This window comes from Trachemys scripta, chromosome 9 (genome assembly GCF_013100865.1).
Source record: "Trachemys scripta elegans isolate TJP31775 chromosome 9, CAS_Tse_1.0, whole genome shotgun sequence".
NCBI lineage: Eukaryota > Metazoa > Chordata > Testudines > Emydidae > Trachemys > Trachemys scripta.
Window position 1 is genome coordinate 67,777,708 of NC_048306.1, and position 23,071 is coordinate 67,800,778.

Here is a 23,071-nt window from a genome sequence, read left to right on the forward strand (position 1 = left end):
ATGAAGACTCGGCAACCACTTCTGAAAGGTTGCCGACCCCTGTACTAGAAGGTGAAGGGAGGTAGGACAAGGAACTGGGAGGAAGGGAGAAGACTAGAAGCCAGCGATGGGAAATCATGAGCAGGGGCAGAATCAAAGGGAGGGAAGAAGAGGAATAGGGGAGGAGTGGGAGAGAATAGCTATGGACAGGGGGATGTACAGGGGCAGGAGCAGTGGACAGGAGGTGGGAACAGAAAGGCACAGGGAGAAGTTGCGGGGAAGAGCTGAAGAGCCTGCAATCACTAGAACACACTCCTCTACTGAACTGGAGATGAACCCACTCTTCCTGAGTATCAACATTCACTTGCTGTATAGCAAATAGCTGTCAAACCCACTGACAAAGTGTGTGTCTCCATCCCCCACCAGTGCCTGGTCCACACAGAAGATAACAGCCTTCTACTATGATCAGTTACTCCATTAGCATAACATACTAATAAATAATTAAAATTGGGAGGGGGCTTTGGAGGGTGGGGGAAATGTGTTATGTATATCAAATTAAGTAATTTCCAAACTGCCAAGACTGAGATTATAATAAAAGCAACATTGCAGAAAGATTGTATTTCAGAATTACCTTCAGGATAAGCAGCTGGCAGAGCATCACTGATATCCCTTGATTCTTGATGGATGAAAATTCTGTTAGACTGTGCTAGAAATATTCCTACTGTATTCTCACTGGCCTTCAGTACTGTACGGGCAAGTGAACTGCCTCTGAACCATCCGTGCCTGAAGAGAAAAGCAAAGAGAAAATGCTGGCTCTTACATTTCCAGTTTGGAACCATATTGTATTTTATGTGCAGTGGAGTTCACTTCTGTTTCATTCATTTATCAAGTATCAGGGGGTAGCCGTGTTAGTCTGTATCTACAAAAACAACAAGGAGTCTGGTGGCACCTTAAAGACTAACAGATTTATTTGGGCATACGTTTTCATGGGTAAAAACCTCACTTCTTCGGATGCATCCGAAAAAGTGAGGTTTTTACCCACGAAAACGTATGCCCAAATAAATCTGTTAGTCTTTAAGGTGCCACCAGACTCCTTGTTGTTTTTATTCATTTATCAGTAAATTCTTGCTAATAGCAGGATGCTGATGAGAGAAACAAATTTGGAATCTTATGACCAAATGGCTGCAACTTTATTAAACCTTTAAGTTCAGGCAAGCTTAAGCCCTACAGGCACCTGCCGTGGCAGTAGTGAGGGGGGAAATGCAACAGCATTCGGAGCTGCCACTGATGTCCCTTTCCTGATGCTCAGGTCCCAAGCATCCAGTTAACCTATGGAGTGATCAAGGCCTGCAGCCCCATCCAAACTCAGCACATGGCAATTACCAAGCCTCCTACAAAACATGCAGTGAATTTTCGCAGAGACAGGAGAACAGAACATGGGAAGGCCAGCTTCTGCCCAGTGCAACCCACTGGCCAATCCCAGCATGTATTAGAAGCACTGGGATAGATTGAAATCAAATCTCCTGGTAAAGGAAGGATGCCATTAGCAAGTGGTCACAGTGATGCCATCTGGGGTTGTGGCCAGCCCTGCTGGCAGTACCGGATTTACCATGGTGCCAGTGGCGCCATGGCGCTGGGCCCACAATCAGAAGGGGCCCCGGCCAACCCAATCCCCCTGCTGGTTGAGCTGGCCAGAAAAGCTGCCCCTGTCCCCACTCTGCCCCTTCCCCCCCCAAGCTTCCTCCCCTGAGCTATGTGTCCTGGGGGACTGCAGCAGGGATTGGGCTGCTCTGCACTCACTGGGTGGCAGGAAGTGGAGCGACCCGGCCCCAATCCGCTCGCTCCGCCGGTGAGTACTGGGGGGCAGTTTCCCCTCTGCCCCCCAAGCCTGGGGAGGAGATGGAGCAGCGGGGAAGGGGCATGAGATAGGAGAAGTGGGGGCAGGGGGAAGAGGCAGTGGGGAAGGAAGGGGTGGGATGGGGAGCAGATGGAGCAGTGGGGAAGGGGCATGGGGTGGGGAAGAGAAGGGGGCAGGGTAAGCGGTGGTTGGGGGAAAGAGGCGGGGGAAAGAAGGGGGTGGGGTGGGGAGGAGATGGAGCGGTGGGGAAGGGGCATGGGATGGGGGAAGTGGGGACCAGGGGGAAGCTGGATCCCAGCATGCGGCATCCCCTTGGCAGAAGCTGGGACTCTCCTGTTAAGCAGGCCCATCGAACCCTCACCCTGACAAGCCCCACCTCCCCTGCATCTGTACCACCCTGATGAGCCCCCCCCCCAAACACCTTCCCCACTGAGCCCCAGCCACCTAGACCCCCCCTGCTGAGCCCCAAACACCTTCACCTGGATTCCCTGCAGAGTCCCATTGCCCCTGCACCTGGAACCCCCCAATGAGCTTCTGTGCATCCCGATCTCCCACTGAGCAGCCCGCACCCAGATTGCCCCACAGAGAACTCTCTTACCCCCACCTGGATCCCCCCCACACTAAGTCCCTCTGCACTTGGATCCTGCTGCCAGGCTGAGCCTGCTCACCCACACCTGGTGCGCCTGGCACAGGGGGGCAGGGCCCCAGGCTGTTTCTGGGGCAGGCCTGGCCCTTGCACTGTGTCAGGGTCGGGTGCAGCCTCACTGCCGAGTCCCTGTCCCAGGGTGGAGTTGGGAGGGGGAGGCTACAGGGTAATCTCCCACCTCCATGCAACCAGTGGTCTGTGCTCCCCACTGCCATGTTGGAGCCTCCACATTTATTTATTGACAAATAAAATTTGCAGAATTTTAAAATATTGTGCACAGAATTTTTAATTTTTTCATACAGAATCCCCTCAGGAATATGGGGTGCCGTGTAGCTGTGATGGTGGGACTGTGAGGAAGGTGGTGGGCAGTGTGGAGGTCTATGGGCGGGGGGCGCTGGGCGAGCGGTGTTGTGTGCAGGCTGCTGTGAAGTTGTGGTGGGAGGCCAGCAGGGGAGGTCTCTGGGAGGGCTGGGGGCTGGGCATAGAGATCTGTGGTGGAGGTCTCTGGGCGAGGGGGATCTGGGCATAAGGATGGGGCACTGGGCAGGGGGGCAGTGTGGTGCGGGCCCGCCCTCAAGGGGAAGGGGTATGCTGGCAGCACAGTGCCGGGCAGGCCAGTGTGCGTCTCGCAGCTGCAGGTTTGTAACCAGTGCCTTCCTGCTGGGCTGTGCAGAGTAGGGTTGCTCCTGCCGCACTCTGCCTCATTGCCCCCAGCCCGCCCTTCACTCTGGAGACTAACCATCCCGCCCCCCTGCACCTTGCCCCATGGAGACCCACATATATGTTTGGCGCTGTGCCCACAAAAAGTTAATCTGGCCCTGCCTGCTGGCCCCCTGCCCTTAATTCCCAGGGCTGGCTATGATGGCTAGTATATAATATGAATTAGTTATGTCGGAAACCACTTTGCCTGCATCTCTTTTAAATGGACTATGGTTGAAATGAGTAAGACACGTACGAGACTTTAAGAAAACCTTTCATCCATTTCCATGTCATTGTTGGAGTTCTTACTACTACTATTAGCCCTGTTTATTGTGGTAGTGTCCAAGGGCCAATCAAGTATGGGGCTCCAGTGCGCTAGGCACTATACAAACACAGAGTGGTAGCTGGTCCCTGTCCCAAGGAGCTTACACTCTCAACAGCCAAGACAGATACAGGGTGGGGGAAGGGGCAGAACACACCAGCAGAGTGAACAATGTGATGGCAGCAAACTGCATGTTAATGTCACTTTTTTATGTTTTGGGGGGGAGGGGATTTACTTAGGAGGGGGTTGGCTAAATTAAAAGAAAAGTGAAGGGAAGGCAGGGCAGGGGGACAGGGCTGGGGAGAAGTAAGGAAGAAGGGGCAGTTGTGGTGTGAAGCTGAGGTGAAGAGACTGTGAGGGAGGTGGATGGTAGGAGCAAACAACCAATTAGCGCAGGCAGAGACTGTCAGAGAACATTCTACAATAATGACTGGGGTGTCCAAAGGTGGACAAGATCCCTGCTTAGCTGCTCCTATCGAATGGAGGCCCTGGCTGGCTCTTCTCTGCAGTTCTTCCCCAGGGCTACAAGGTGGTGGGGAAAGGAGGCAGCAGTGGATCCTAGTGGCCCCCAGAGCACTCGGAGGAGGAGAAGTGACTCAGATTGGGCTCCATTTTACATAAAACACACACAGTGCAACAGTCCCTGCTTTGCTGATTCTGTCCCTAGAGGCTGAAGCCTTTTGCTGGCTCCTCTCTTCAGTTTTCCTGCAAGGCCACATAGTGGAGGGGAGGAGAGGCAGCACCTGAGCCACAACACCCCTCCCCACCAAAGATGCCCACCCTAAGCGTGAATTTGGAAACTACATTCTGAACCACAAACACCACAATTTTGGAGGACAGGGTGGGAAGATAAGGAGACAGATGAGTCAGCATAGAAGAGCCTACACTTTTTGACCCCCCCAACTCTGGAGATTACGGTGGAAAACTCAGCATATGGAAACACCAGTCCTGCTATCAATCATCATTTTGTAGCTTTCAGGCCACATGCTGTCAGGCTTCATTTCTGGACTCAGGCTCTGAGGGCAGCCCTCTCGCTAGTTAGGTAGATTTACTGGGCTGGAACATACCAACAAAAATGATTCATGAAAATGAAAGTATTTATTGCATGCCCCCTTGTTCTTGTATTAGGAGAACAGGTAAATAGTGCCTACCATAAATCACAAGTCTCTCTTGTTAGCCTTATGACCAGGTGTAAACTACACATCTGTTTATTTGGGGGCTACAGACGTGCCATTCTGATTTAAAAGTGTACAGTATTCAGTATAAAATGGATTTATTTTTTATTATGAGGATATCTATAAAGGACTTTGCTAGAGGAAGGACAATGGCTATTGTCTTGGATGTTGGAAAGGCTAACCTATGAACTGTAATTTTATAGCCATGTGTCAACACTGCATTGTTTTGTCATGGAATTTCATTGTCAGTTTTTCTCTGGCTTACAAAAGTTTTACACCATTATAACCCCATTGGCTTCAGTAGGGTAACGTCTGAATTATACCAGTTTAAGTGAGATCCCACTGTGTTTAGTAAAGATCATTTGAGTAACCTCATGTGACTCTGGATTAAACTATTTGAATGGTTTAAAATCACTATTGTGCTTTGGGAAAACATTAATAGCCCCTCATATTGTAATCAATTTTCCACTTCTAGGAAAGATCTTACTATAGTTGGAGTTTCACGAAGCTAAAACAAGCCAATGCAATCAGAATCCAGGTATATATTCCACAGCACCTCATTCTTTTGAAAGAATATTTTGAGAGTCCCAGCAATATGAAAACACATCACATACAATTTAGGATCAGACACATTTAACCCTGAATTTCTTTGCCTTTGGAGGACAAAGCCAAATCAGTGATACATCTTTTAATATGTTTCCTGTTGTGATCTGTTTTCTGGGGCATTGCTCTTAAGCCTTCACTCCTGTGAAGTTTTAGGAAGACAGTTTAATTTACTTGCTCCTTACTGGAAAGGATTTAAAAACTGAACAGACACAGGCACAGAGTTGAGAGTTGAAATACATTAAGATAAAGTTCATGTCAAACATAAGCAATGATGACATTACTGTAAGGGGAAAACAGAGACTATACTTGTTTGATTCAGTGCTCTGGTAGAAACCATATTCTGTACAAGTCTGATTCAAATCACTGCCTGTAACAGGAAGCGTGGGCCAGATTTTCAGCTGATGTATAATGACTTCAATGGAGCTGCACCAATTTACACCAGTTGAGGATCTGGCTCCTTCTTCTTGCTAGTTATGTGTGCAGAGAAGAGGGTGAGAATGGAATCAGACACATGTACAATACTTCACAGACCAGATCATTGGAAATGCTTCTGCAACAGAAAATGCAGGAGGACTGTGCATTGCATAGGATAGACACCATAAAGAACAAGGAAGTTATCATTTTCATTGTACTTGCCTGCCACTAGTCAGCATTTTAAAAGGACCAAATGGATATGTGTGTGTCATCTAGGGTAAACTCTAAAGTTTATTCCAGAGGCTTCTGTTATGGGTTGAGATATGATTAGAATTCTCCAAATCAGCTAGATTCAGAAACTGGCAAACATGACATTCAGCCCGGATAAGTCATTCTATTTGTTGTCTCCATTAGTACGATTTCCAGCTATTCCATATTTAGTGACTACGGTTTAGTAGTCACTAAATATGGCTATGCCATGCCTCTGCTGCTGCTACCCATGATACCACAGCTACATGACTATTTATACTCACACTAGCTCTCAGAGTTAGTGAGAGTATATGTACCCAAGCAGGGGAATCGTACCTCTAGCTTGCAGCCTGGATGTAGCCTAAGAGAATTATATCAATTCTTTTCTTCATATAAACATGTGTTTGTAAAAGTCAGAGTAACCAGTACTGCAAGAAAGTTTCCTCGTCATCTGTGTCCAAGTGAAGTGCAATGAAAGTTTCAAATTTATTAACTGACACCAGGCATTTCCATACAGAACTGGAAATGCCAGTTTCTCCAACGAAGAAAGACAAGACTAAAAATAGATTTAGGGGCACTCCGTTACCTCCATTTACGCTGGCCCATCCCAGAATGGGTTAGTCATTTCCTGCATATCTTTGTTATCTTATGACCAGGTATTTCATGTCAAAAGTGCTCAGCATCAGAAGAAAAACTGCTGAGTATCTGTCGCATGGTGATCCAAGGCAAAACTTCACAGCACTTGGATAGTGAAGTTAGTGCCTCTTACTTCCTATCATGTCAGTTACCACAACACAAAAAACAAAGTTTATTGTGTACGTTTGTGTTGGATCAAGTTGCCTTAAGGACCTACATAGAAGATGTAACTTAATTAGAATACTGCCTACCTTTTATATTGTGCTTTTCATTCGTAGATCTCAAAGTCTTTTATGTAAGAGTTAAGCATCATTATCCCCAATTTATATATGGGGAAACTGAGGCACCTTTGCCACAGTCTCCCAGCAGGAGTAGTGGCAGCACTGGCTAGAACCCAGGTCTCTTGAATCTGAGTCCTATCCACTAAGCCACACTGCCTTAAAGCCTTCCAGCAGGCTGGCTATAAGATCAACTGTCAACATTCTCTCCAAACCTCTCTGTTTTTGTAGTTAGCATCTACATCCATAGACAATTTGAGAGAACAAAAGCCAGGACCAAAGAGATATTTTTCCTTCTCCATTCTCCACAGTAGACAAGCATGACTATGTGTGCAGGGGTTTTATTTTTTTTTTTTTAAATAAACATCAATTTTGGGGCAAAGTGCAAAATACAATCAATTGATCATAGAGAAGCCCCATTACTGCTTTGTGGAAAGCTGTTCTCTTGTCATAGCTAGTGTTTTCTCTACTAGCTTAGTTGGACAAGTAAATTGGCTGGATCCATTCAAAACCTATACCAGCTGTAAAGTCAAGGACTGTGTGTTACAGTCTCTCTCATTAGTGGGACCACTGCAATTAATCTCCTAGCCTCATAGGTGCCAACTCTGTGGGTTCTCCAGGGCTTAACCATCCACCGAAAAAAAATAAGGGGTGCTCAGCACCCACAGGGCTGGATTAATCTTTTGTGGGCCCTGATGCCCAGACTGTGGCCCTGCCCCCCGCTCTGCCCGTGCTCTGCCTCGAAGCCCCGCTCCTGCTTGGCTTCTTTCCCCAAGGCCCCGCCTGCCACTCGCATGGGAGGGGGAAGGAGGGGGGAAGAAGTAAGAGGGCGGAAAGGAGAGGATGGGGGGAAAAAAAAGTCAGCGCCTGCACTGCAGACACTGAGATGGGTCTTAAGGAGGACTAGAAACAGGGAGGAAAATGTCTTGCTAAAGGAGAAACCCCGTGCAGAAAATGCACTGTAGAGCTCAGAAGGTTCTAAAGTGCAGGAACTGCTGATGAGACAGTGAAGAATGGTGTAACCGAGTACATAGCAGGGATCAGCAATGTAAAAAAATAGGCATGTCCATATCTGGTGCAGACTTAAAGAGATGCAATGAAATATGTAGGAGGAAAAAGTCTCCCCACCACAGAGGAGAGAAACCCTGATCCTCTGGTTGGTCTTGTGCTGGCCACAGAGGAGATCATATCAGCCTTTGGACTGCTTTAAACTCCACAACTGGTGACAATCACCAAAAGGTCATCTCCCAGCTGTAAATCACAGTGTACTCTGGCATAGGGGTTGTATAGCTGCTGAGGACTCCTCTACGGCAGAATACAGCCAAAGCTTGCCCAAGTACAAACCAGGAGACCCAATCCTAAGAAAACTAGATGGAGAAAAATATTGGATAACACCAGCTGTTGTCATTAGACATAGACAGTACCTTACACTCTTATTTGATCAAGACAGATCAAGGTGGTTACTATAGAAGAAACAGGTAGATTCCAAACCCACCTGGATTCTCATGTGACCATAATAGCAGTACTAAGCATACCATGGCTTTATTAAGGTAATAATCCTGCTGAGAAAAGTCATAAACCCATGGAACAGGGATTTGGGATAATCCAAGAAAAAACAACAGAAGAAAAAGCTCCTCCCCTCCAGGCCAGAAGACAACCAAAGTTGGATGAGTGGTGATGTTGGGAACTCATCCAGCTCTATAATTTATTGCTGAATGTTGATTCTTGTTTGTTTAACAAACTAAAAGGAGGGAGGGAGAGAAAGATGTGGCAGTAGCATACTCTTAAAAATTGTAACAGGACGGAGGGGGAACATGGAAGATTCTAGAAGAAATCTCAATAGTGAAGCAGAATGAAGTGAAGAAACAGAGAGAGGCTTTAGTGAATGGATTATAGTGTTTTCTTACAGGACCTACTGACATTACTCTAAGTCTAGCTGCACTAGCAAGAATCTAAATTATGTAATGTTCTTAATAGCCCACATAACACTGACGTATCTAGTTTGCAACTAAGTTAGCAGAGCAGAAATGCCACTGTTCTCTTTATATGGGTTATCAATTCTCCCCACTCCCCCTAAATCTCTCTCTTAACAATTGCACAACGATCGCTAATAGAATGTTTGTGTCAGTTAATACACAAGCTATTTTGAAAGTTGTCTTCATTACAAAATAATATTTCTGTTAGAATGAAAAGTGTGTTGGAAGCACGATGATGTATCCACTCCTGCAGATTTTTTGATATTTTCTTGACAAAACAGACCACGAGGTTCTAATTAGGAAGCAGCGTGATGTCCATTCAGCTAAGCAGTAAAATCAGTACTCTCCGCCTTGGCAAACTTTCCAGCCTGGAGCAATCCTTAATATGCACAACGAAATGTCGGTCATCACATTAATTGTGGCCCGTGGTTCAGCTTTCCAATTACACTCCACCCTACTTCAGTTTCCAGATCCAGGAAATGTATTGTTAAAAAATAAGTATTGGCTTTAGAGCTAACATAGGGAGTCAGCTTTTGAAAACAATAGTTTTGAGAAATATGAAAGTATTCAGCCTAGCACTTGTGGATTATTGTCCACCTACAGAAATTCATATAAATGAACCTTTCAGAATGCGCTTAGTGTCTGGCTGTACTCTGGAGTAGAGAGACCAGGGAATTAGCATTTACTGCTCTTTTGTTTTGTTGGAGGTACCGATTTCTAACATTGCCGAGCAGATTTGAAGTTTCACCTTTACTCAAGTGGGGGAGGGGGAGAGAATCCCCCTCCCCCCTCAGACTTTGGTAGTTCAGTTTGTGCTATTGCACAGTAACTCGTTCAGGGTAGTAGCTAAAGCTGTAATCATAGGAAACTTACCAAAATTGTAAGAAGGAAAGTGAAAGAGATGGAGGGGGACAAGAAGTGGAAAGTCATTGGGAAAGTGGGTTTTTAACTGAAATTAACACAATTGGAGGATGACTGGTCTTGTAATTAAGTCAAAAGCTGTCAGGAATCAGAGCCTGCAGCAGAGCTAGTCTCCAAGCAGCCTCATCAGTACAACTGGCCAGCACTGGGCTGCTTTATTGGCCATGCCGCCTGATGGGCTACAGGGCCCAGCACGCTGACTCTTCAGCCAGCAGCAGGAGCAGCTTGCTGGCTTTGCAATACTCATGCCCATCATTGTGCCTGCTCCTGTGTTACCTTGTCCTGCTGCTTGTACCTTGCCTCTGTCCTGCCCTTGCCTGACACCCTGCACACTCCAGCTCCTGACCTCTGGTTTGCCCTTTGAGTCTGGCTCCTGATTACAGATTTCAGCTTGACCCTCAGCTCTGGTATCTGCTTCCTGCCTTCCGGTTTGACCCTTAGCTTTGGCATCAGACTGATGACTGCTCGGACAACTGGGCTAGACCACCCTCGTCCTGGTCAGCTGACAAAGGGAACCAAGAGAGCTGGGTTATGTTTCTGACTGTGTCATGGAGTTTCTTTGTGATTATGGACAATTCTCTGTTTCTCGGTTTCTTCTTCCATCTGTGAAATGAGGACAGTGCATACCTACCTCACATGGATGTTGATCAATGAAAAGTGCATGGAGGGAACCCTCTTATCTGAAACAGTATGGCAGGAAATTTACTGTTAAAGACTGTGGGTGAAATCCTGGCCCCAGAGAATTCAGTGGAAAAACTTCCTCATTGATTTCATTGGAGCCAGAATTTCATCACTGGACTTATTGAAAATTATTGATTCATACCAGGTGAACACATATGTGTCTCTCTCTAGAGCTACATCTTTTCATGAGCTTCACCTAGTCAATATCATCCTCGGAAGTGTCACTAGGCTATCAGCAGGAGTTTAAATATTGGGAATGGCACAGAAACTGAGTTGTTGGATTACCATTGGCTGACTTTAATTGTCATATGATTCTCTGCAACCACAAAACATTTCAGCAACTAAACTCTATTTCAATGGCAAGCCTCCCATTGATTTCAACAGAGCCAGGATTTCTCCCCAGAGAACTAAGTTAGGAAATCTATTGCATTATAACTGCTTATTAGCAGTAATAGAATCACAGGGTTTAAGGCCAGAGGGGAGCATCAGATCATCTAGTCTGATCTCGGGTGTATCACAGGCCACCAACACCACCTGGGCCCTGCACACTACACCCAATCATCAAAATTAGACCCAAGTGCAGAGTAGATGAGACTTATTTGCCACAGGGAGAGGACAGGAGAGACTGAGGTGTATCAATCGCCAAAGTCCCTGCAATGGCAGGGAACTGATGAAGGGAGAGATATGCAGATAATCCTGGCAAGTGACCCACACCCACATGCTGCAGAGGAAGGTGACCCCTACCCCTACCCCATGGTCCCTGCCAATCTGACCTGGGGGGGGGGGGGGAATTATTTCTCAATCCCACATATGGCGATTAGTTAGATCTTGAGCATGTGAGCAAGAACCAGGCAACCAAGCACCTGAGAGAGAGAGAACATATTACTACTTCTCTCTCTCTACTGGAAATACTTTGCCTGATGCATCGTAGGATTGCATTTTCCTTTTTTTCCACAGCTGCATCACATTGGTGGTTTATAGTCATCCTGTGATTGATCCACACATCCAAGTCTCTCCCTTCCCCTGTCACTTCCAACTAATGAGCCCCCCAATTTGTAGCAGAAATTCTTATTAGACCCTACATTCATAGCTTTGTATTATTAAATTCCTTCCCATTTCTATCACTCGTGTCCTCCAGGTCATCGACATCTCCGGTATCACATTCTGATCCTCCTCTGCATTGACAATGCCCCCAACAAAATATTTTGATATTGTGCCATTTCATTTAATATTGTGCCATGATCATTAATAAAAATATTGAATAAGAGTTGTTCCAAAACTGATCCTTGAGGAACTCCACTAGTAACCGCCCTCCAGTCCAATAATTCACCTTTCAGCACAACCCTTTAACCAGTTCCTTATCCACCATACAATGCTTGTACTGATCCCAGTCTTCCCTAATTTAATTAATAATTTTCTACATGGTACTGTATCAAATGCTTTACTGAAGTCAAGTAGATCAGATCCGCTGCACTTCCCATATCTAAAAAAAAAATCAGTTTTTTTCTCAAAGAAGGAAATCAGGTTAGTCTGGCATGTTAGTAAACTCATGTTGCATTACATCCCCTTTACTATATAGCTCTGTGGATTTAATTATTCTTTCCTTCACAGTTTGTTCATAAACCTTGAATACTATTGAAGCCAGACTAACAGGTCCGGAGTTGCCTGGATCACTTTTTTCCCATTTCTTAAATGTAGGTATGATGACATCAGTTATTCTCCAGTCACATGGTACTACCCCCCAAATAGATTTAAAAAAAAAAATTCTTGCTACCAGACTAGCAGTCTCATGTGCCAGTTTTTCAGTATTGTAGGATAGAAACTATCCAGTCACCCTATTTGAGTGCACGAAGCTCTTAAAAGTTTTTCTTCTACCTCAGATGAGTATATGAAAATGGAAACAACCACATTTCCATCAGCCATTCTGCCTTCATGCGCACATTCCACGTTATCATCCTTATTGAAAACTGAGGGAAAATATTCTTTTAGTTTTTAGGCTACGTCTATATTACCTTTAATCTCCTTTCCATTCACACTGTATAGTGACACCACCTCATCCCTCCTTTTTTTATGTATATAGCAAAAAACCTTTTATTATTTGAATTTCCTTGGCAAGAGCAAATTTGGCTTGACTTTCATAAATTCTAACTTTAATCCTACATTTTCTAACCTCCAAGATATAGCTTTCTTTGCTGATCAATCTCTTTTTCCATTCTCTGCTTACTCCTAATGACCTTTTTGAGATGGTTATTTATCCAGCTGGTCTGGAGCATTTCTCTACAGATTTCACCTCCCCCTCCCTTGCTTGGGATGCAAATTTCTGACAGTTTCTGTGTAGTTGTTTTGAAGAAATTCCAAGCCTCCTTCCGCATTTAAGTCCTTGACCTCTTCAATCTAGTGAACTTCTTTACCTAAATCCCTTAATTTCCCAAAGTCTTCCCTTTTGAAATAAAAAACCACAACAGTTGACTTTGTTTTAATTATCCTTCTATTTAATTTAAACTGAATCAACTCATGATCACGTGAGCCAAGGTTATTCCTCTAAACAATCTTCTATGATGTCCTCACTAATTACCAAAACCAATTCTAAAATTGCATCACTCTTGTTGGCTCAGTGACAATTTGATGAAGAGATGTGTCATCTATCATGTCTAAGAATAACTGGGCCTACCAGTATTAGTGGCATTTGTCCTCCAATTTATACCCGGGAAGTTAAAATCTCCCTTTCTGACACAGTTCCCAGATATTTCTCTCTATATATTTCTCTCTCTAATAATAAAGAGATCTGTATCCATATCCAAGATTGACCCTGGGGGTCTATAGCAGACCCCTAACACTATCCTAATAGAGCCTGGTACAATCCTTCCCCAAAGCGATTTTGACCCAGACAGATTCTGTTTTGTCCATACTATCACTTCTTATTTCTTGTACATTAATGTACAACGCTACCCCACCTTTACCTGTATTCCGATTTCTCCTAAACCACACATACCCTTCAATACTTGTAACCTAGTCATGAGTGCTATTCCACCAGGCTTCTGTAATTTCTATAATAGCCAGTTTTGCCTCCTGCACCAGTAATTCCAGTTCCTCCATTTTATTGCCCAGAATCCAGTATTCAGGCTTTTCAGATGTTTCCCTCAAGTCTCCCCTAGTTTTCTAGCCAGATTAATTATAATCCTTTCACTAACTGTCTAACACCAAACTGACTACTACTCCACTCAATATTTGTACATTCTTTCTCCTTATTGTCCATGCTCTTACCTTGTGTTGTTAATAAGACAGAGAAAAGGCTGAGAATGGGATAATGAGAACTGGAAGGCAGGCTTTGTGGAGAAAAATAACCTAATTTAACAGTTTCAGTTGTATTCAAAGGCTTCAGAGCCAGCAACAGGGTTTCTTCAACAAAATCTGCATTGCTGAAATTCTCATTTCTGCAGTGACTTTTTTTTGTGTTGTGGTTAGATGGTGCTTTAACAATAAACAGGGATCTTCGCCGTAAGGGATTTTGGATACTGTCAAAGCAAGCAACATTTTAAACCTACAACAACCCTTAACTAATTGCAAAAGTCAGGCCAGACAGTACAGAAAGACATGAAGCCGATATTTTGACAGATTGGGACTATGCTTTGAGTAAGGGTGACACAGCATGGGCCTTTGCAAAGAGACACAGATTCCAACTGACATAAGCTAAAGCTGTACATCACTCTGAAAAACCCGAAAACTGCATCTGAAAAACCTACCAAATTCCTTCACTGTATGCAGGATATGCAGTTTACGAACTAAAACCAACACATTAAAGGGGAGATATTTCTTATCCTTCCTCTCGCTCTCTCAAAGTTGTCATTAAAACACAAGGGGAATGTGAAGCTGCAGCCTTTTCCTGTTTCTGATCCAATATTACAGATTGAAAACATACACGTCAGTTTTCAGAGGAGCAAGCAGCACTAACACTAAAACCTGTTTAGAATTCAGATTTAACTGAATCTAGCTAAGGTTTTCAGTAATGTAACTGGAAATTATTTTTAAAAACACACATGATTTTATTTTCCAAAAGAGAAAAAAATTATTCTTGTGCTTATCAACCAAGAGATGTTAATAACACAGTTAAATATGTGAAAGTTGATCAGCACTGAACTTACAGGCCTAATGGCTAATAGACTTATTAATGCAACAGGAATATTTAGAGAAATACAGAAAACAAGTTACAGCTACTGTTCCTATGAGATATTCTAGAGACTGAAGGCCTGGAACTAGAGGGTGCAAACTGTGCATTGCCCTAGCATGTAATCCTTGGAACAGGAATCACCATTACTGTTCCCACACGTTCCAACATGGTAACACAACTACAATACAGGGCCAGGGTTTTATAGTTGTGCCTTTCCTGGGTAAAGCTGGTCAAAAAGTAGCTTGGGAGCCCTGGAAGCCCTAGAACCCTGGTGGAGGCTCAGGCTAGCCCCATGGGTTGCCTCTGCCAGTGCCACAATGTCCACACAGCTATTTTTAGTGCACTAGTGCGAGCCCTGCTGGCACAAGTCTATCAACCCCGGGCTGGGAAGCTTGCCCATCCCTCTGCAATGTAGATACACACTGGGGGCGCTGTTCTGGTGCAGGGGGCCTAGAAACAGGGCTGCCAGGTCTCCAGAATGCTCAAGGGGTCCCATCAGTTTTGTTTCAAAAAGTCAATAGAAAAATATGCTCTCTGTGTTTTTTAGATCACATTTCAGACTTCCCATCTGTGAAAAATTTTGAAATATCAAGATTTTAGTCCAATTAACTTTTTAAAAAAAAATTTGGAAAATTTCCCACAAACTGAGAATTCTGGATTTTGATCGGCCCTACTTCTGGGTGCCCTGACAACAAAGCCCTCTCTGGTCATAATCACCCCATTTGGTTAATTCTAGGCACCTCAGTGGATTGAGATCATCAGGAACTTTGGGAGGTCATATTGCCTTTTACTTCAAAAGGCCTGCAGCCTAGATTCTGGCGCTATGAACCCAGGAATGAGACAAGGCACGGATATGTATAGGCTTTAGAAAACTACCCTATCAAGTCTGCAGTTCCATAGCATTCTCATTCCCTTTGATGGGAGGTGGTGGGGAGAAAGGCCTCAGTTTAACTCTCTGTTGGGGGAACACCAACTGGATGAGTCCAAGCCACAACGTTTGATCTCATTCCAAGCTTTCCCAGAGGTCAGGGGTGTTTGAATAAGGGTTTTTAAATCCTGGCCCAGATCCTTAAAGAGAGTCAAAACCAGTTTATTGTAAACATAGATAATATATAGAGTTACTGTTTATGTGCCAGAAGGGTTTTATTTTAAATCCTACATTGATTCAAAAAAGAAAAAAGAAAAGAAAAAGAAAAATTAAGAGCCCCATCCCCCAATCAATAAAACAAAAGTTCTCCCTGGAGCTGCACAATACAAATGATCTGGAATTCATAATGGTACCATCTGCCTCCTTCTAAGACGTGATCAATCACTCTGAAATTTTAAACACCAACAGTTTCCTTTATCCAATAACCATGTCCAAATCAACTTGTTTTAAACAGCTGAACAAAGGACACGGTGGCCTTTTATGGTACAAAGGGCAGCTCCATTAAGAACTTTGGGGTATAAAAGCTCCATCAGGGTAAACGTCCATTGAAATCAAGTCTGTTGATAAAGCACTAACTTTCCCCATTTTTGCAACTATTGCGGCAATGCAGATACTTAATTTTCGAAGAAAACCACTGGAAGGTTTAGGTTCTAAATTGTTACCAGGTTTTATGTGGTCATGCAGTGGGGTGCATTGGAAAATAAGGACTATTTCCGCCCCTTAACGTAATCTGTGCATAGGCTTCCCAGAATCACAGCCCTTGCACTGGGGCTGCTACTGAATTGCTTCATCAGACCGTGTTCTCATAATAACACCCCCGCATCCAGAAGCAACTTGACAAAAAGTGGTAGGGAACAGGGGATCCCTCCCTCTCTGAACCAGCCAACAGAGATAGCCAGTTGTGCAGGGGGGCAGCAGTAAGAGGGGAGAAACACATGGGTGACCTTGGTGGAGCGGGGGTTGCCTTCCTCTGCAGCATGGGGTGCAGGTCACTTGCTAGGATCATCTGGCTATATCTCACTACATATGTTCCCTGCCACTGCAGGGCCTTCCAGCACTGGTTCACCTCGGGGTCCCTCCTGTTCTCCGAAAACAATAATTTAATCTTCTGAGGGCTGTGAAATACAGGAGGTGAGACAAGATGATTTGGTGGTCCCTTCTGGCCTGAGCTCTGTGATTCGATCACTTTACTCCCCACAGCACAATTAATGAGGAACTGGTTCTCCCTCTGGGGCACTATGCCTCTGCACTGCTCCTTACAACAGGCTGTTCCTAAAAGGCACAATTGAGCCCTTAATTAGGAATAAAAAATTCAAAAGATCACCCAAACTTTGCCAGACGGTTAAATGCAGTCCCCAGCAGCACTGCCAGTATTGTGCAGCAAGCCATATTAATAATCCATCCAAAATTCAGATTTATAAAGGCCATGTCTACATTAGCAAGCTGACAGCAGCATAGCTGTACCGATGCAGCTGTGCTGCTGTAAGATGGCTCATGTAGCTGCTTGATGCTGACAACAGAGAGCTCTCCCATCGACATCATTAAACCACCTCCAACGAGTGGCGGTAGCTATGCTGACAGGAGAGCATCTCCCACCAACATAGCGCTGTCCACAACAGCGCTTCTGTTGGTGTAACTTATGTCACTCAGGCTAGGTCTACACTACCCGCCTGAATCGGCGGGTAGAAATCGATCTCTTGGGGATCGAATTATCGCGTCTCGTCGGGACGCGACAATCGATCCCCGAATCGATGCGCGTACTCCACCAGCGGAGGTAGGAGTAAGCACCATCGACAGGGAGCCGCGGAGGTCGATTTTGCCACCGTCCTTACAGCGGGGTAAGTCAGCTCCGATACGTCGAATTCAGCTACAAATTTGCGTATCTTAAATCGACCCCCACCTGTAGTGAAGACCTGCTCTCAGAGGGGTGTCGCTAAGTAACATACGTTATATCAACAAAAGTGCTAATGTAGATATTCCCAAAGTATTGATGTAGCTATCAATGTTTCTGCATTATCCTGTTCTGACAAATCTTGAAAAAAAGATACAAAATATTTACTTTTATTTCTGTTCTCAGAAGATGAGTAAGCAGTCCAAAAAAGGGCTTGAATGTAGGATTTCTTGTAACCATTTGGTACCAGACATGCCCTCATCATTGGCTTGGAACTAGTCCATACCGAACAAGTAGTGGTTTGTTGAGGCTGGCAATAAACTGTTTATTTTCTTAGACAAAAACGTTGAATCATTGACAAGTTCATGATTCATTTCCCCTCCTAATTTTCTCTGATGGATAGCTATTTATTCACCTGCTATATCTTTTCTTGGCTTACCTCAGGGGCCTCACTGATTTTATTTGTGCTGGTCCTTATCTACACAACAAAAGAAAAACAAACAAAAATGTCACAGCAAGGAAAGAGAATCTGCCCTATAGTACCTACTCTGCTTTTCATGGAACCAAAGGGAACAGAATTGTCTTGTTAGCGTTAACTCAAATAGTGATTTTCAGTGAGTGTGTTACCTTTCTTAATGCTTGCTTCTTAACATGGACTGCACATGTAATATGAACAACAAAATGCTTTGAAATATCTAATCTCCTTTTCTCTGTGCTGCCTTTTAATGCTATATGTGTCACATACCACTGCAGTTCCATCACCAGATGGCTGAATGGAGGTGCAAAGATTAGTGATTAAAAGCTGAAGCAAATCATCATCAAGTGAAAAGATTTTAAGTTATAACATATGGGAAAAAATTTGAATGACCTAAATTAATTTTCTATCAGTTTTCATGCAAAGTCACTGATGCTAAAAACTGACTTTCCCTGTGCTATCTATTAAAATTTCTTTCGGGAGGGTGAGGAAAAAGGATTTTCAAGATGTAAAATAAGTTGTAGGAGCCAAGCTTTTTCCTGCACCATTTTAATTCTGATGATCTGCCCACTTATCTAGATTCCACCTAACATCACCATGAATGTGTGATTTGATGCATATTGCAAAGCCCACCAATGTACAGCTCTCACAGCATGGTGAAAGCTGTTTGAGACTGCATTTCCAGTATTTTTCTGAACAACCTTTGTGCTTTTGAAAATGTCTAAAGGCCTGATCCAAAGTCCACTGAAGTCAACAGAAGACTTCCATTGACTTCAATGGGCTTTGGAATTGGCCTGAATCCAGGAAGCATCTGAAATTGTGAAACAGAGGTTAATAGGATTTCACTGAACATCTGGTCATTGTCAGTGTCAACAGAAGTATACTGAGATCAACATTAATGATGTTGGCCCTGTGCAATTGTTATTTTTTTTTTATAAAACAAGGAATTTTAAGTTCACTGTACACAAGTCTATTTACTGGCTTCATTTATTGTTTCCATCAGTTTTCTTTCCCAATGGCCTACAAAGAGAAGAGCCACAAATAATATACAACAGATATTTTCCAAAACATTTACGGCCTAGATGATCCTGGTTCCAGACGTGACCAAAGTTGTGCGAAGTTCTGTTATCTGTAATATAGAAGCATTATAGCTATATGTTACGAAAGAGCCAAAGGTTTTTGAAGGCCCAGGGCAAAATCTGAAACTTAGGCCCCCTACCCTTCCCAAAAATGTACCCTGGAGATGAAAGTGTAAGAAGAGGAGAGGGGTTGGGGTCAGAGAGGGTAAAGGCTGTGGGGTCGCTGCCCTCCCCACTCCCACCTCTCCCTAAGCTCCAGTCCCATTCCTACCTTAAGGCTCTCAGCCTGCTGGGTCAACTCAGGACTGGTGCGATGATGCCAGTGGCAGTGATGGTGGGATCTGGGCTGGGTCAGGGCTGGTGAATCACTCCCCATACTATTAATGGGGGGTCAAACCTGAGTGGTATTGGAACCCCATGCGCCATCTCACAACTCCTCACACTCTAATTTGGCTTGGCTGCCCCTCCATTATTTTGGGAGCCTGGAGCAAAGTACCCCTTTTGTCTTTCCCACTCCCAGCAGCCCTGCTTACTACTATACAATTAAGATGATGTGGGGGGAAGCGTGTTACAAACATACTATGGAACATCATGTTGGAATTGGATTCCTTATCATGGTTGTAATTGTCATACACACAGGTCTTAAGTTTGTACAAAAAATTTAGTCCAGCATTTTCAAATCTGACTTCATTGGGCTGTGGAGTTGGTCAGCACCTCCGAAATCCAGTCACTCTTATTAACTAGGACTTGTTTTAGGCATGCAGTTTTGAAAACTTTGTCCTCACATTTCTGCAAACCAAAACCCTGTGACTAGGTCAGTAATTCTGTGACTAATGGAAGGGAAAGTCAGAGAAATTAACCACAAACTTGTCATAACTTGCCAATGATTTCTGTGAGAAAGTGTTAACACTATTCTTTTTTTGGAGCTTTCTGCAATTTTACTCTTTGGGGCCAGGACTTTCTTTGCGTTCTGTATTTGTATAGTGCCTCACACAATGGAGACCTGGTGCTCCTAGCATGACAGAAATACAAATAATGAATAATAACAGTTTATAAGTCACCATCTAGGATATATGGTTCTAAATCTTACTATTAAAGATGCACTTGAAACCGTCTTTGGGGAGGTTGGGAAAAGTGGTATTGGTATCAGGCCTGAAGTGCTTATGCAGACAATTCCATCCTTCTGTTTTTAAAAGCTTGTCATTTTAAAAGTCTCCCCATGTGACTTAGGTAACCAGACACCACAATAAGGAGTAATTGACGGCATAGTAAAAATGAATGGTTAAATCCTGATCCCGCAAAGACATTCATTGAGTTAACTGTACGTATGTGAACAGTCCCAGTATAGACAATGGAACTACACACATGTTTAAAATCAAGCATGTACGTAAGTGCTTGTCTGAATGGGGAAAACATGTGCTTTCCTGAACCAGGGCCATAGTCAACAACCCATAGTCTGAAATATGTTCCCATAAACAAGTTAATAAGAAATGAAAATCTAATCTCAGATGATTAACACAAAAAGGGATAAATTCAGCAAGTTATTCAGCATGAATCATGGTCACAGCTCTAGTCTTGACTCCCTCTCATCTGTGTGTGCACTCACACAAAGCCACTTAGCAAGTAAAACAGAAAGAGAGAAGCTTGAGGATAATGATTTGCGTGCATTTCAGATAGCTTTTTTGTTCTGGTGGGAGATCGGCTGAGTCATTTCAGGGTTTTACAAAGGGACATGCCCATTTCTCCTTGTTATAAACACACACACACACACACACACTTCTTTGCTCACTTCATTAAAAAAAAAAACAACCATTAAACTCACCATTGGGGCAGTGTAGATCTGATTCAGTGAGGTTGTACAATATAAGATGACCTTGCCCAGCCAACCAGGCTTTTCTCAATGATATTTTTAAAATAAATGTATCAGATCAAATAGAGCATAGTGGGCAGTTTACCATTCCTTACAATTAGAAGATAGTATTTCAGTATTAATTTCTGCTATTATTATTATTTACATTGCAGTAGCATCTAGAGGCCAGGTCCCATTGTGCTAGGCACTGTACAAACATATAACAAAGACAGCCCTGCCCTGAAAAGCTTACAATGTGCTGTCAATTTCCATTTCTTCAAATTTGTTCAGAGATCAAAGTTATATCTCAAAGCGTTTGGATGGGAAGTTGTTATGGAACTGCTTCATTTGGCTCTAAAATGTTACTGTCTACATCATTCTTCTTTCTGGCACACGCCCAATCCTCTGCATAATCCCACAAGATTTCTTGTTCTTGAAGAACACCAACAATGAGCTGCCCATATGTACTATCCCCAAATTAATATTAGGAACATAAATGGTGAATATATTTATCAAGAATAGAATGGTTCATAGGCTAGTCCATGCTGTATGGTTAGAGTGTCCTAATACCGCAGTGCTACATATCATAACTGTGCATTGCAGCTGTTGCAACAAGCTGGCAGCTCTGAGCAACCCTTTTTGCTACTGAGGGCAATGCCACCCCTCTCCTGTAAATGCTGACTAATGAAACAGGATATTATTTACCTTACGCAAACATTTCACCTTCTACATGACTCACAGCAGGGCTTGAAAGGAGCAATCACATCACGGGTTTAAAATTGTGGTCACATGCTTTCAATTAGAGACTCCATGGATGGCATTGTTCCAGCTACATTACTTGAGAACAAACACCAGGGGAAGCAGCACTGCAGAAAAGACCAAAGGGGAGGTTTTTTAAAGACATTAGGCCAACTGCAGCTCCAGCGTTACTGAATTTGTTCCATCAAGACAAAGTTATTTCAAACTAGGAAGGAACATGGAAGACAATTAAAGAGATACAGAAACTATTTTAACTATATTAGACTTAAAATTGTACAACTAAGAAGAAGGTTGAGAAAACCACACAATTCCTTGCCATAAGCTGGATTATGAGTAGTATTACACCTAGATGTCACACCAAGCTCTGTGCTTAGAGACAATTCTTCTCCTAAAGAGCTTATATTCTAAACAGAGGACCCAGATAAAGGGTGGGAGAAAGTGATACGACATACGAACAGAATATTGAAAAACAAGTGTGCCTCAGTTCCCAGTGTAGCAAACACACACACAAAACTGGTATGGGGAGGTTAAAAGTCCTTAAATAGGTTACAGTTAACTAATATATTACAGTGATTTATAGTCTTCGGCGATCACTGAAGGGGACTTAATTCAAATAATCACATGCACAACTAACAAGCTACTATAGCAAGTTGTACTCTGGAAGTACCCCTGTGTTTGTATTATGGTAGCACAAACTATGCCCCTTTAAAATTGAATCAGGTATTGACATGATAAAAATATATAATTCAGCCCGGAGCATCTTTCTATGTTTTCTGTATGAAGTTGGGAACCAGCTGGTATGTTCCTAGATAAAACAGCTGCTGCTTCTGCCAAAGGTATCAGGTATAATCTGGTAGTTTGCTGAACTCAGCATGTGGTGGAATGACAGTAACACAAGGGCAATGGAGAACCAGCAACAAAGAGGTTAATGGCTGTAAAAAAAATTTTAATGTCTAATCTGGATTCCCCTGTGCATAATATTGCAAAAAGCAAATGAAACTCGCCAACATAATGTCTTTGCAAAATCAACAATACAGCCCAGGCTGCACCGGGGGCACATGGGTTTTGGAAGCCATCACAATATTTCTTAAGCTTCTGGAAGCACACACAGTGTTGTTGGATCTGCTTCTTGCATTATTTTCCACTCACAAGGAAGAGGCTGGTGATCATCATAACTCCTTGCTTACAGAATGATGTGAATGGTCTGTTCTGCATGCAGGCTTCCACTGTGTTGGCTATGAATGTATAATCAGGTAATCAGCAGCTCTGTCAGTCTGGAATTTGTATCAGTCTATATCTTGATACTACCAATGCAATCTCATTGGGAGAAGTGGTAAGACAATGGTATTTTAAAATACACCCAACTAACATTTGAGTTACTGAAATATACGTGTGTGTAACAGACTGTGGGTTAGAGGACTTCTTGAATGAGGTTAATTCACAGCTGTGATGTAGAATGTGCAAGGACTTGGTTTTCAAGCA

At 43.5% G+C, this 23,071-nt stretch overlaps 1 protein-coding gene across 1 annotated transcript in view; it reads right to left on the reverse strand.

Moving 5' to 3' along the window:
* Positions 1-676: 676 nt before the first annotated feature.
* Positions 677-23,071, reverse strand: part of FAM124B (family with sequence similarity 124 member B) — a 91,162-nt gene continuing 68,767 nt past the window's right edge. The window contains exon 2 of the mRNA XM_034782188.1: positions 677-762. Coding sequence (XP_034638079.1) covers positions 709-762 — 54 coding nt within the window. The 3' untranslated portion in view covers positions 677-708. The remainder of the gene's footprint in view (positions 763-23,071) is intronic.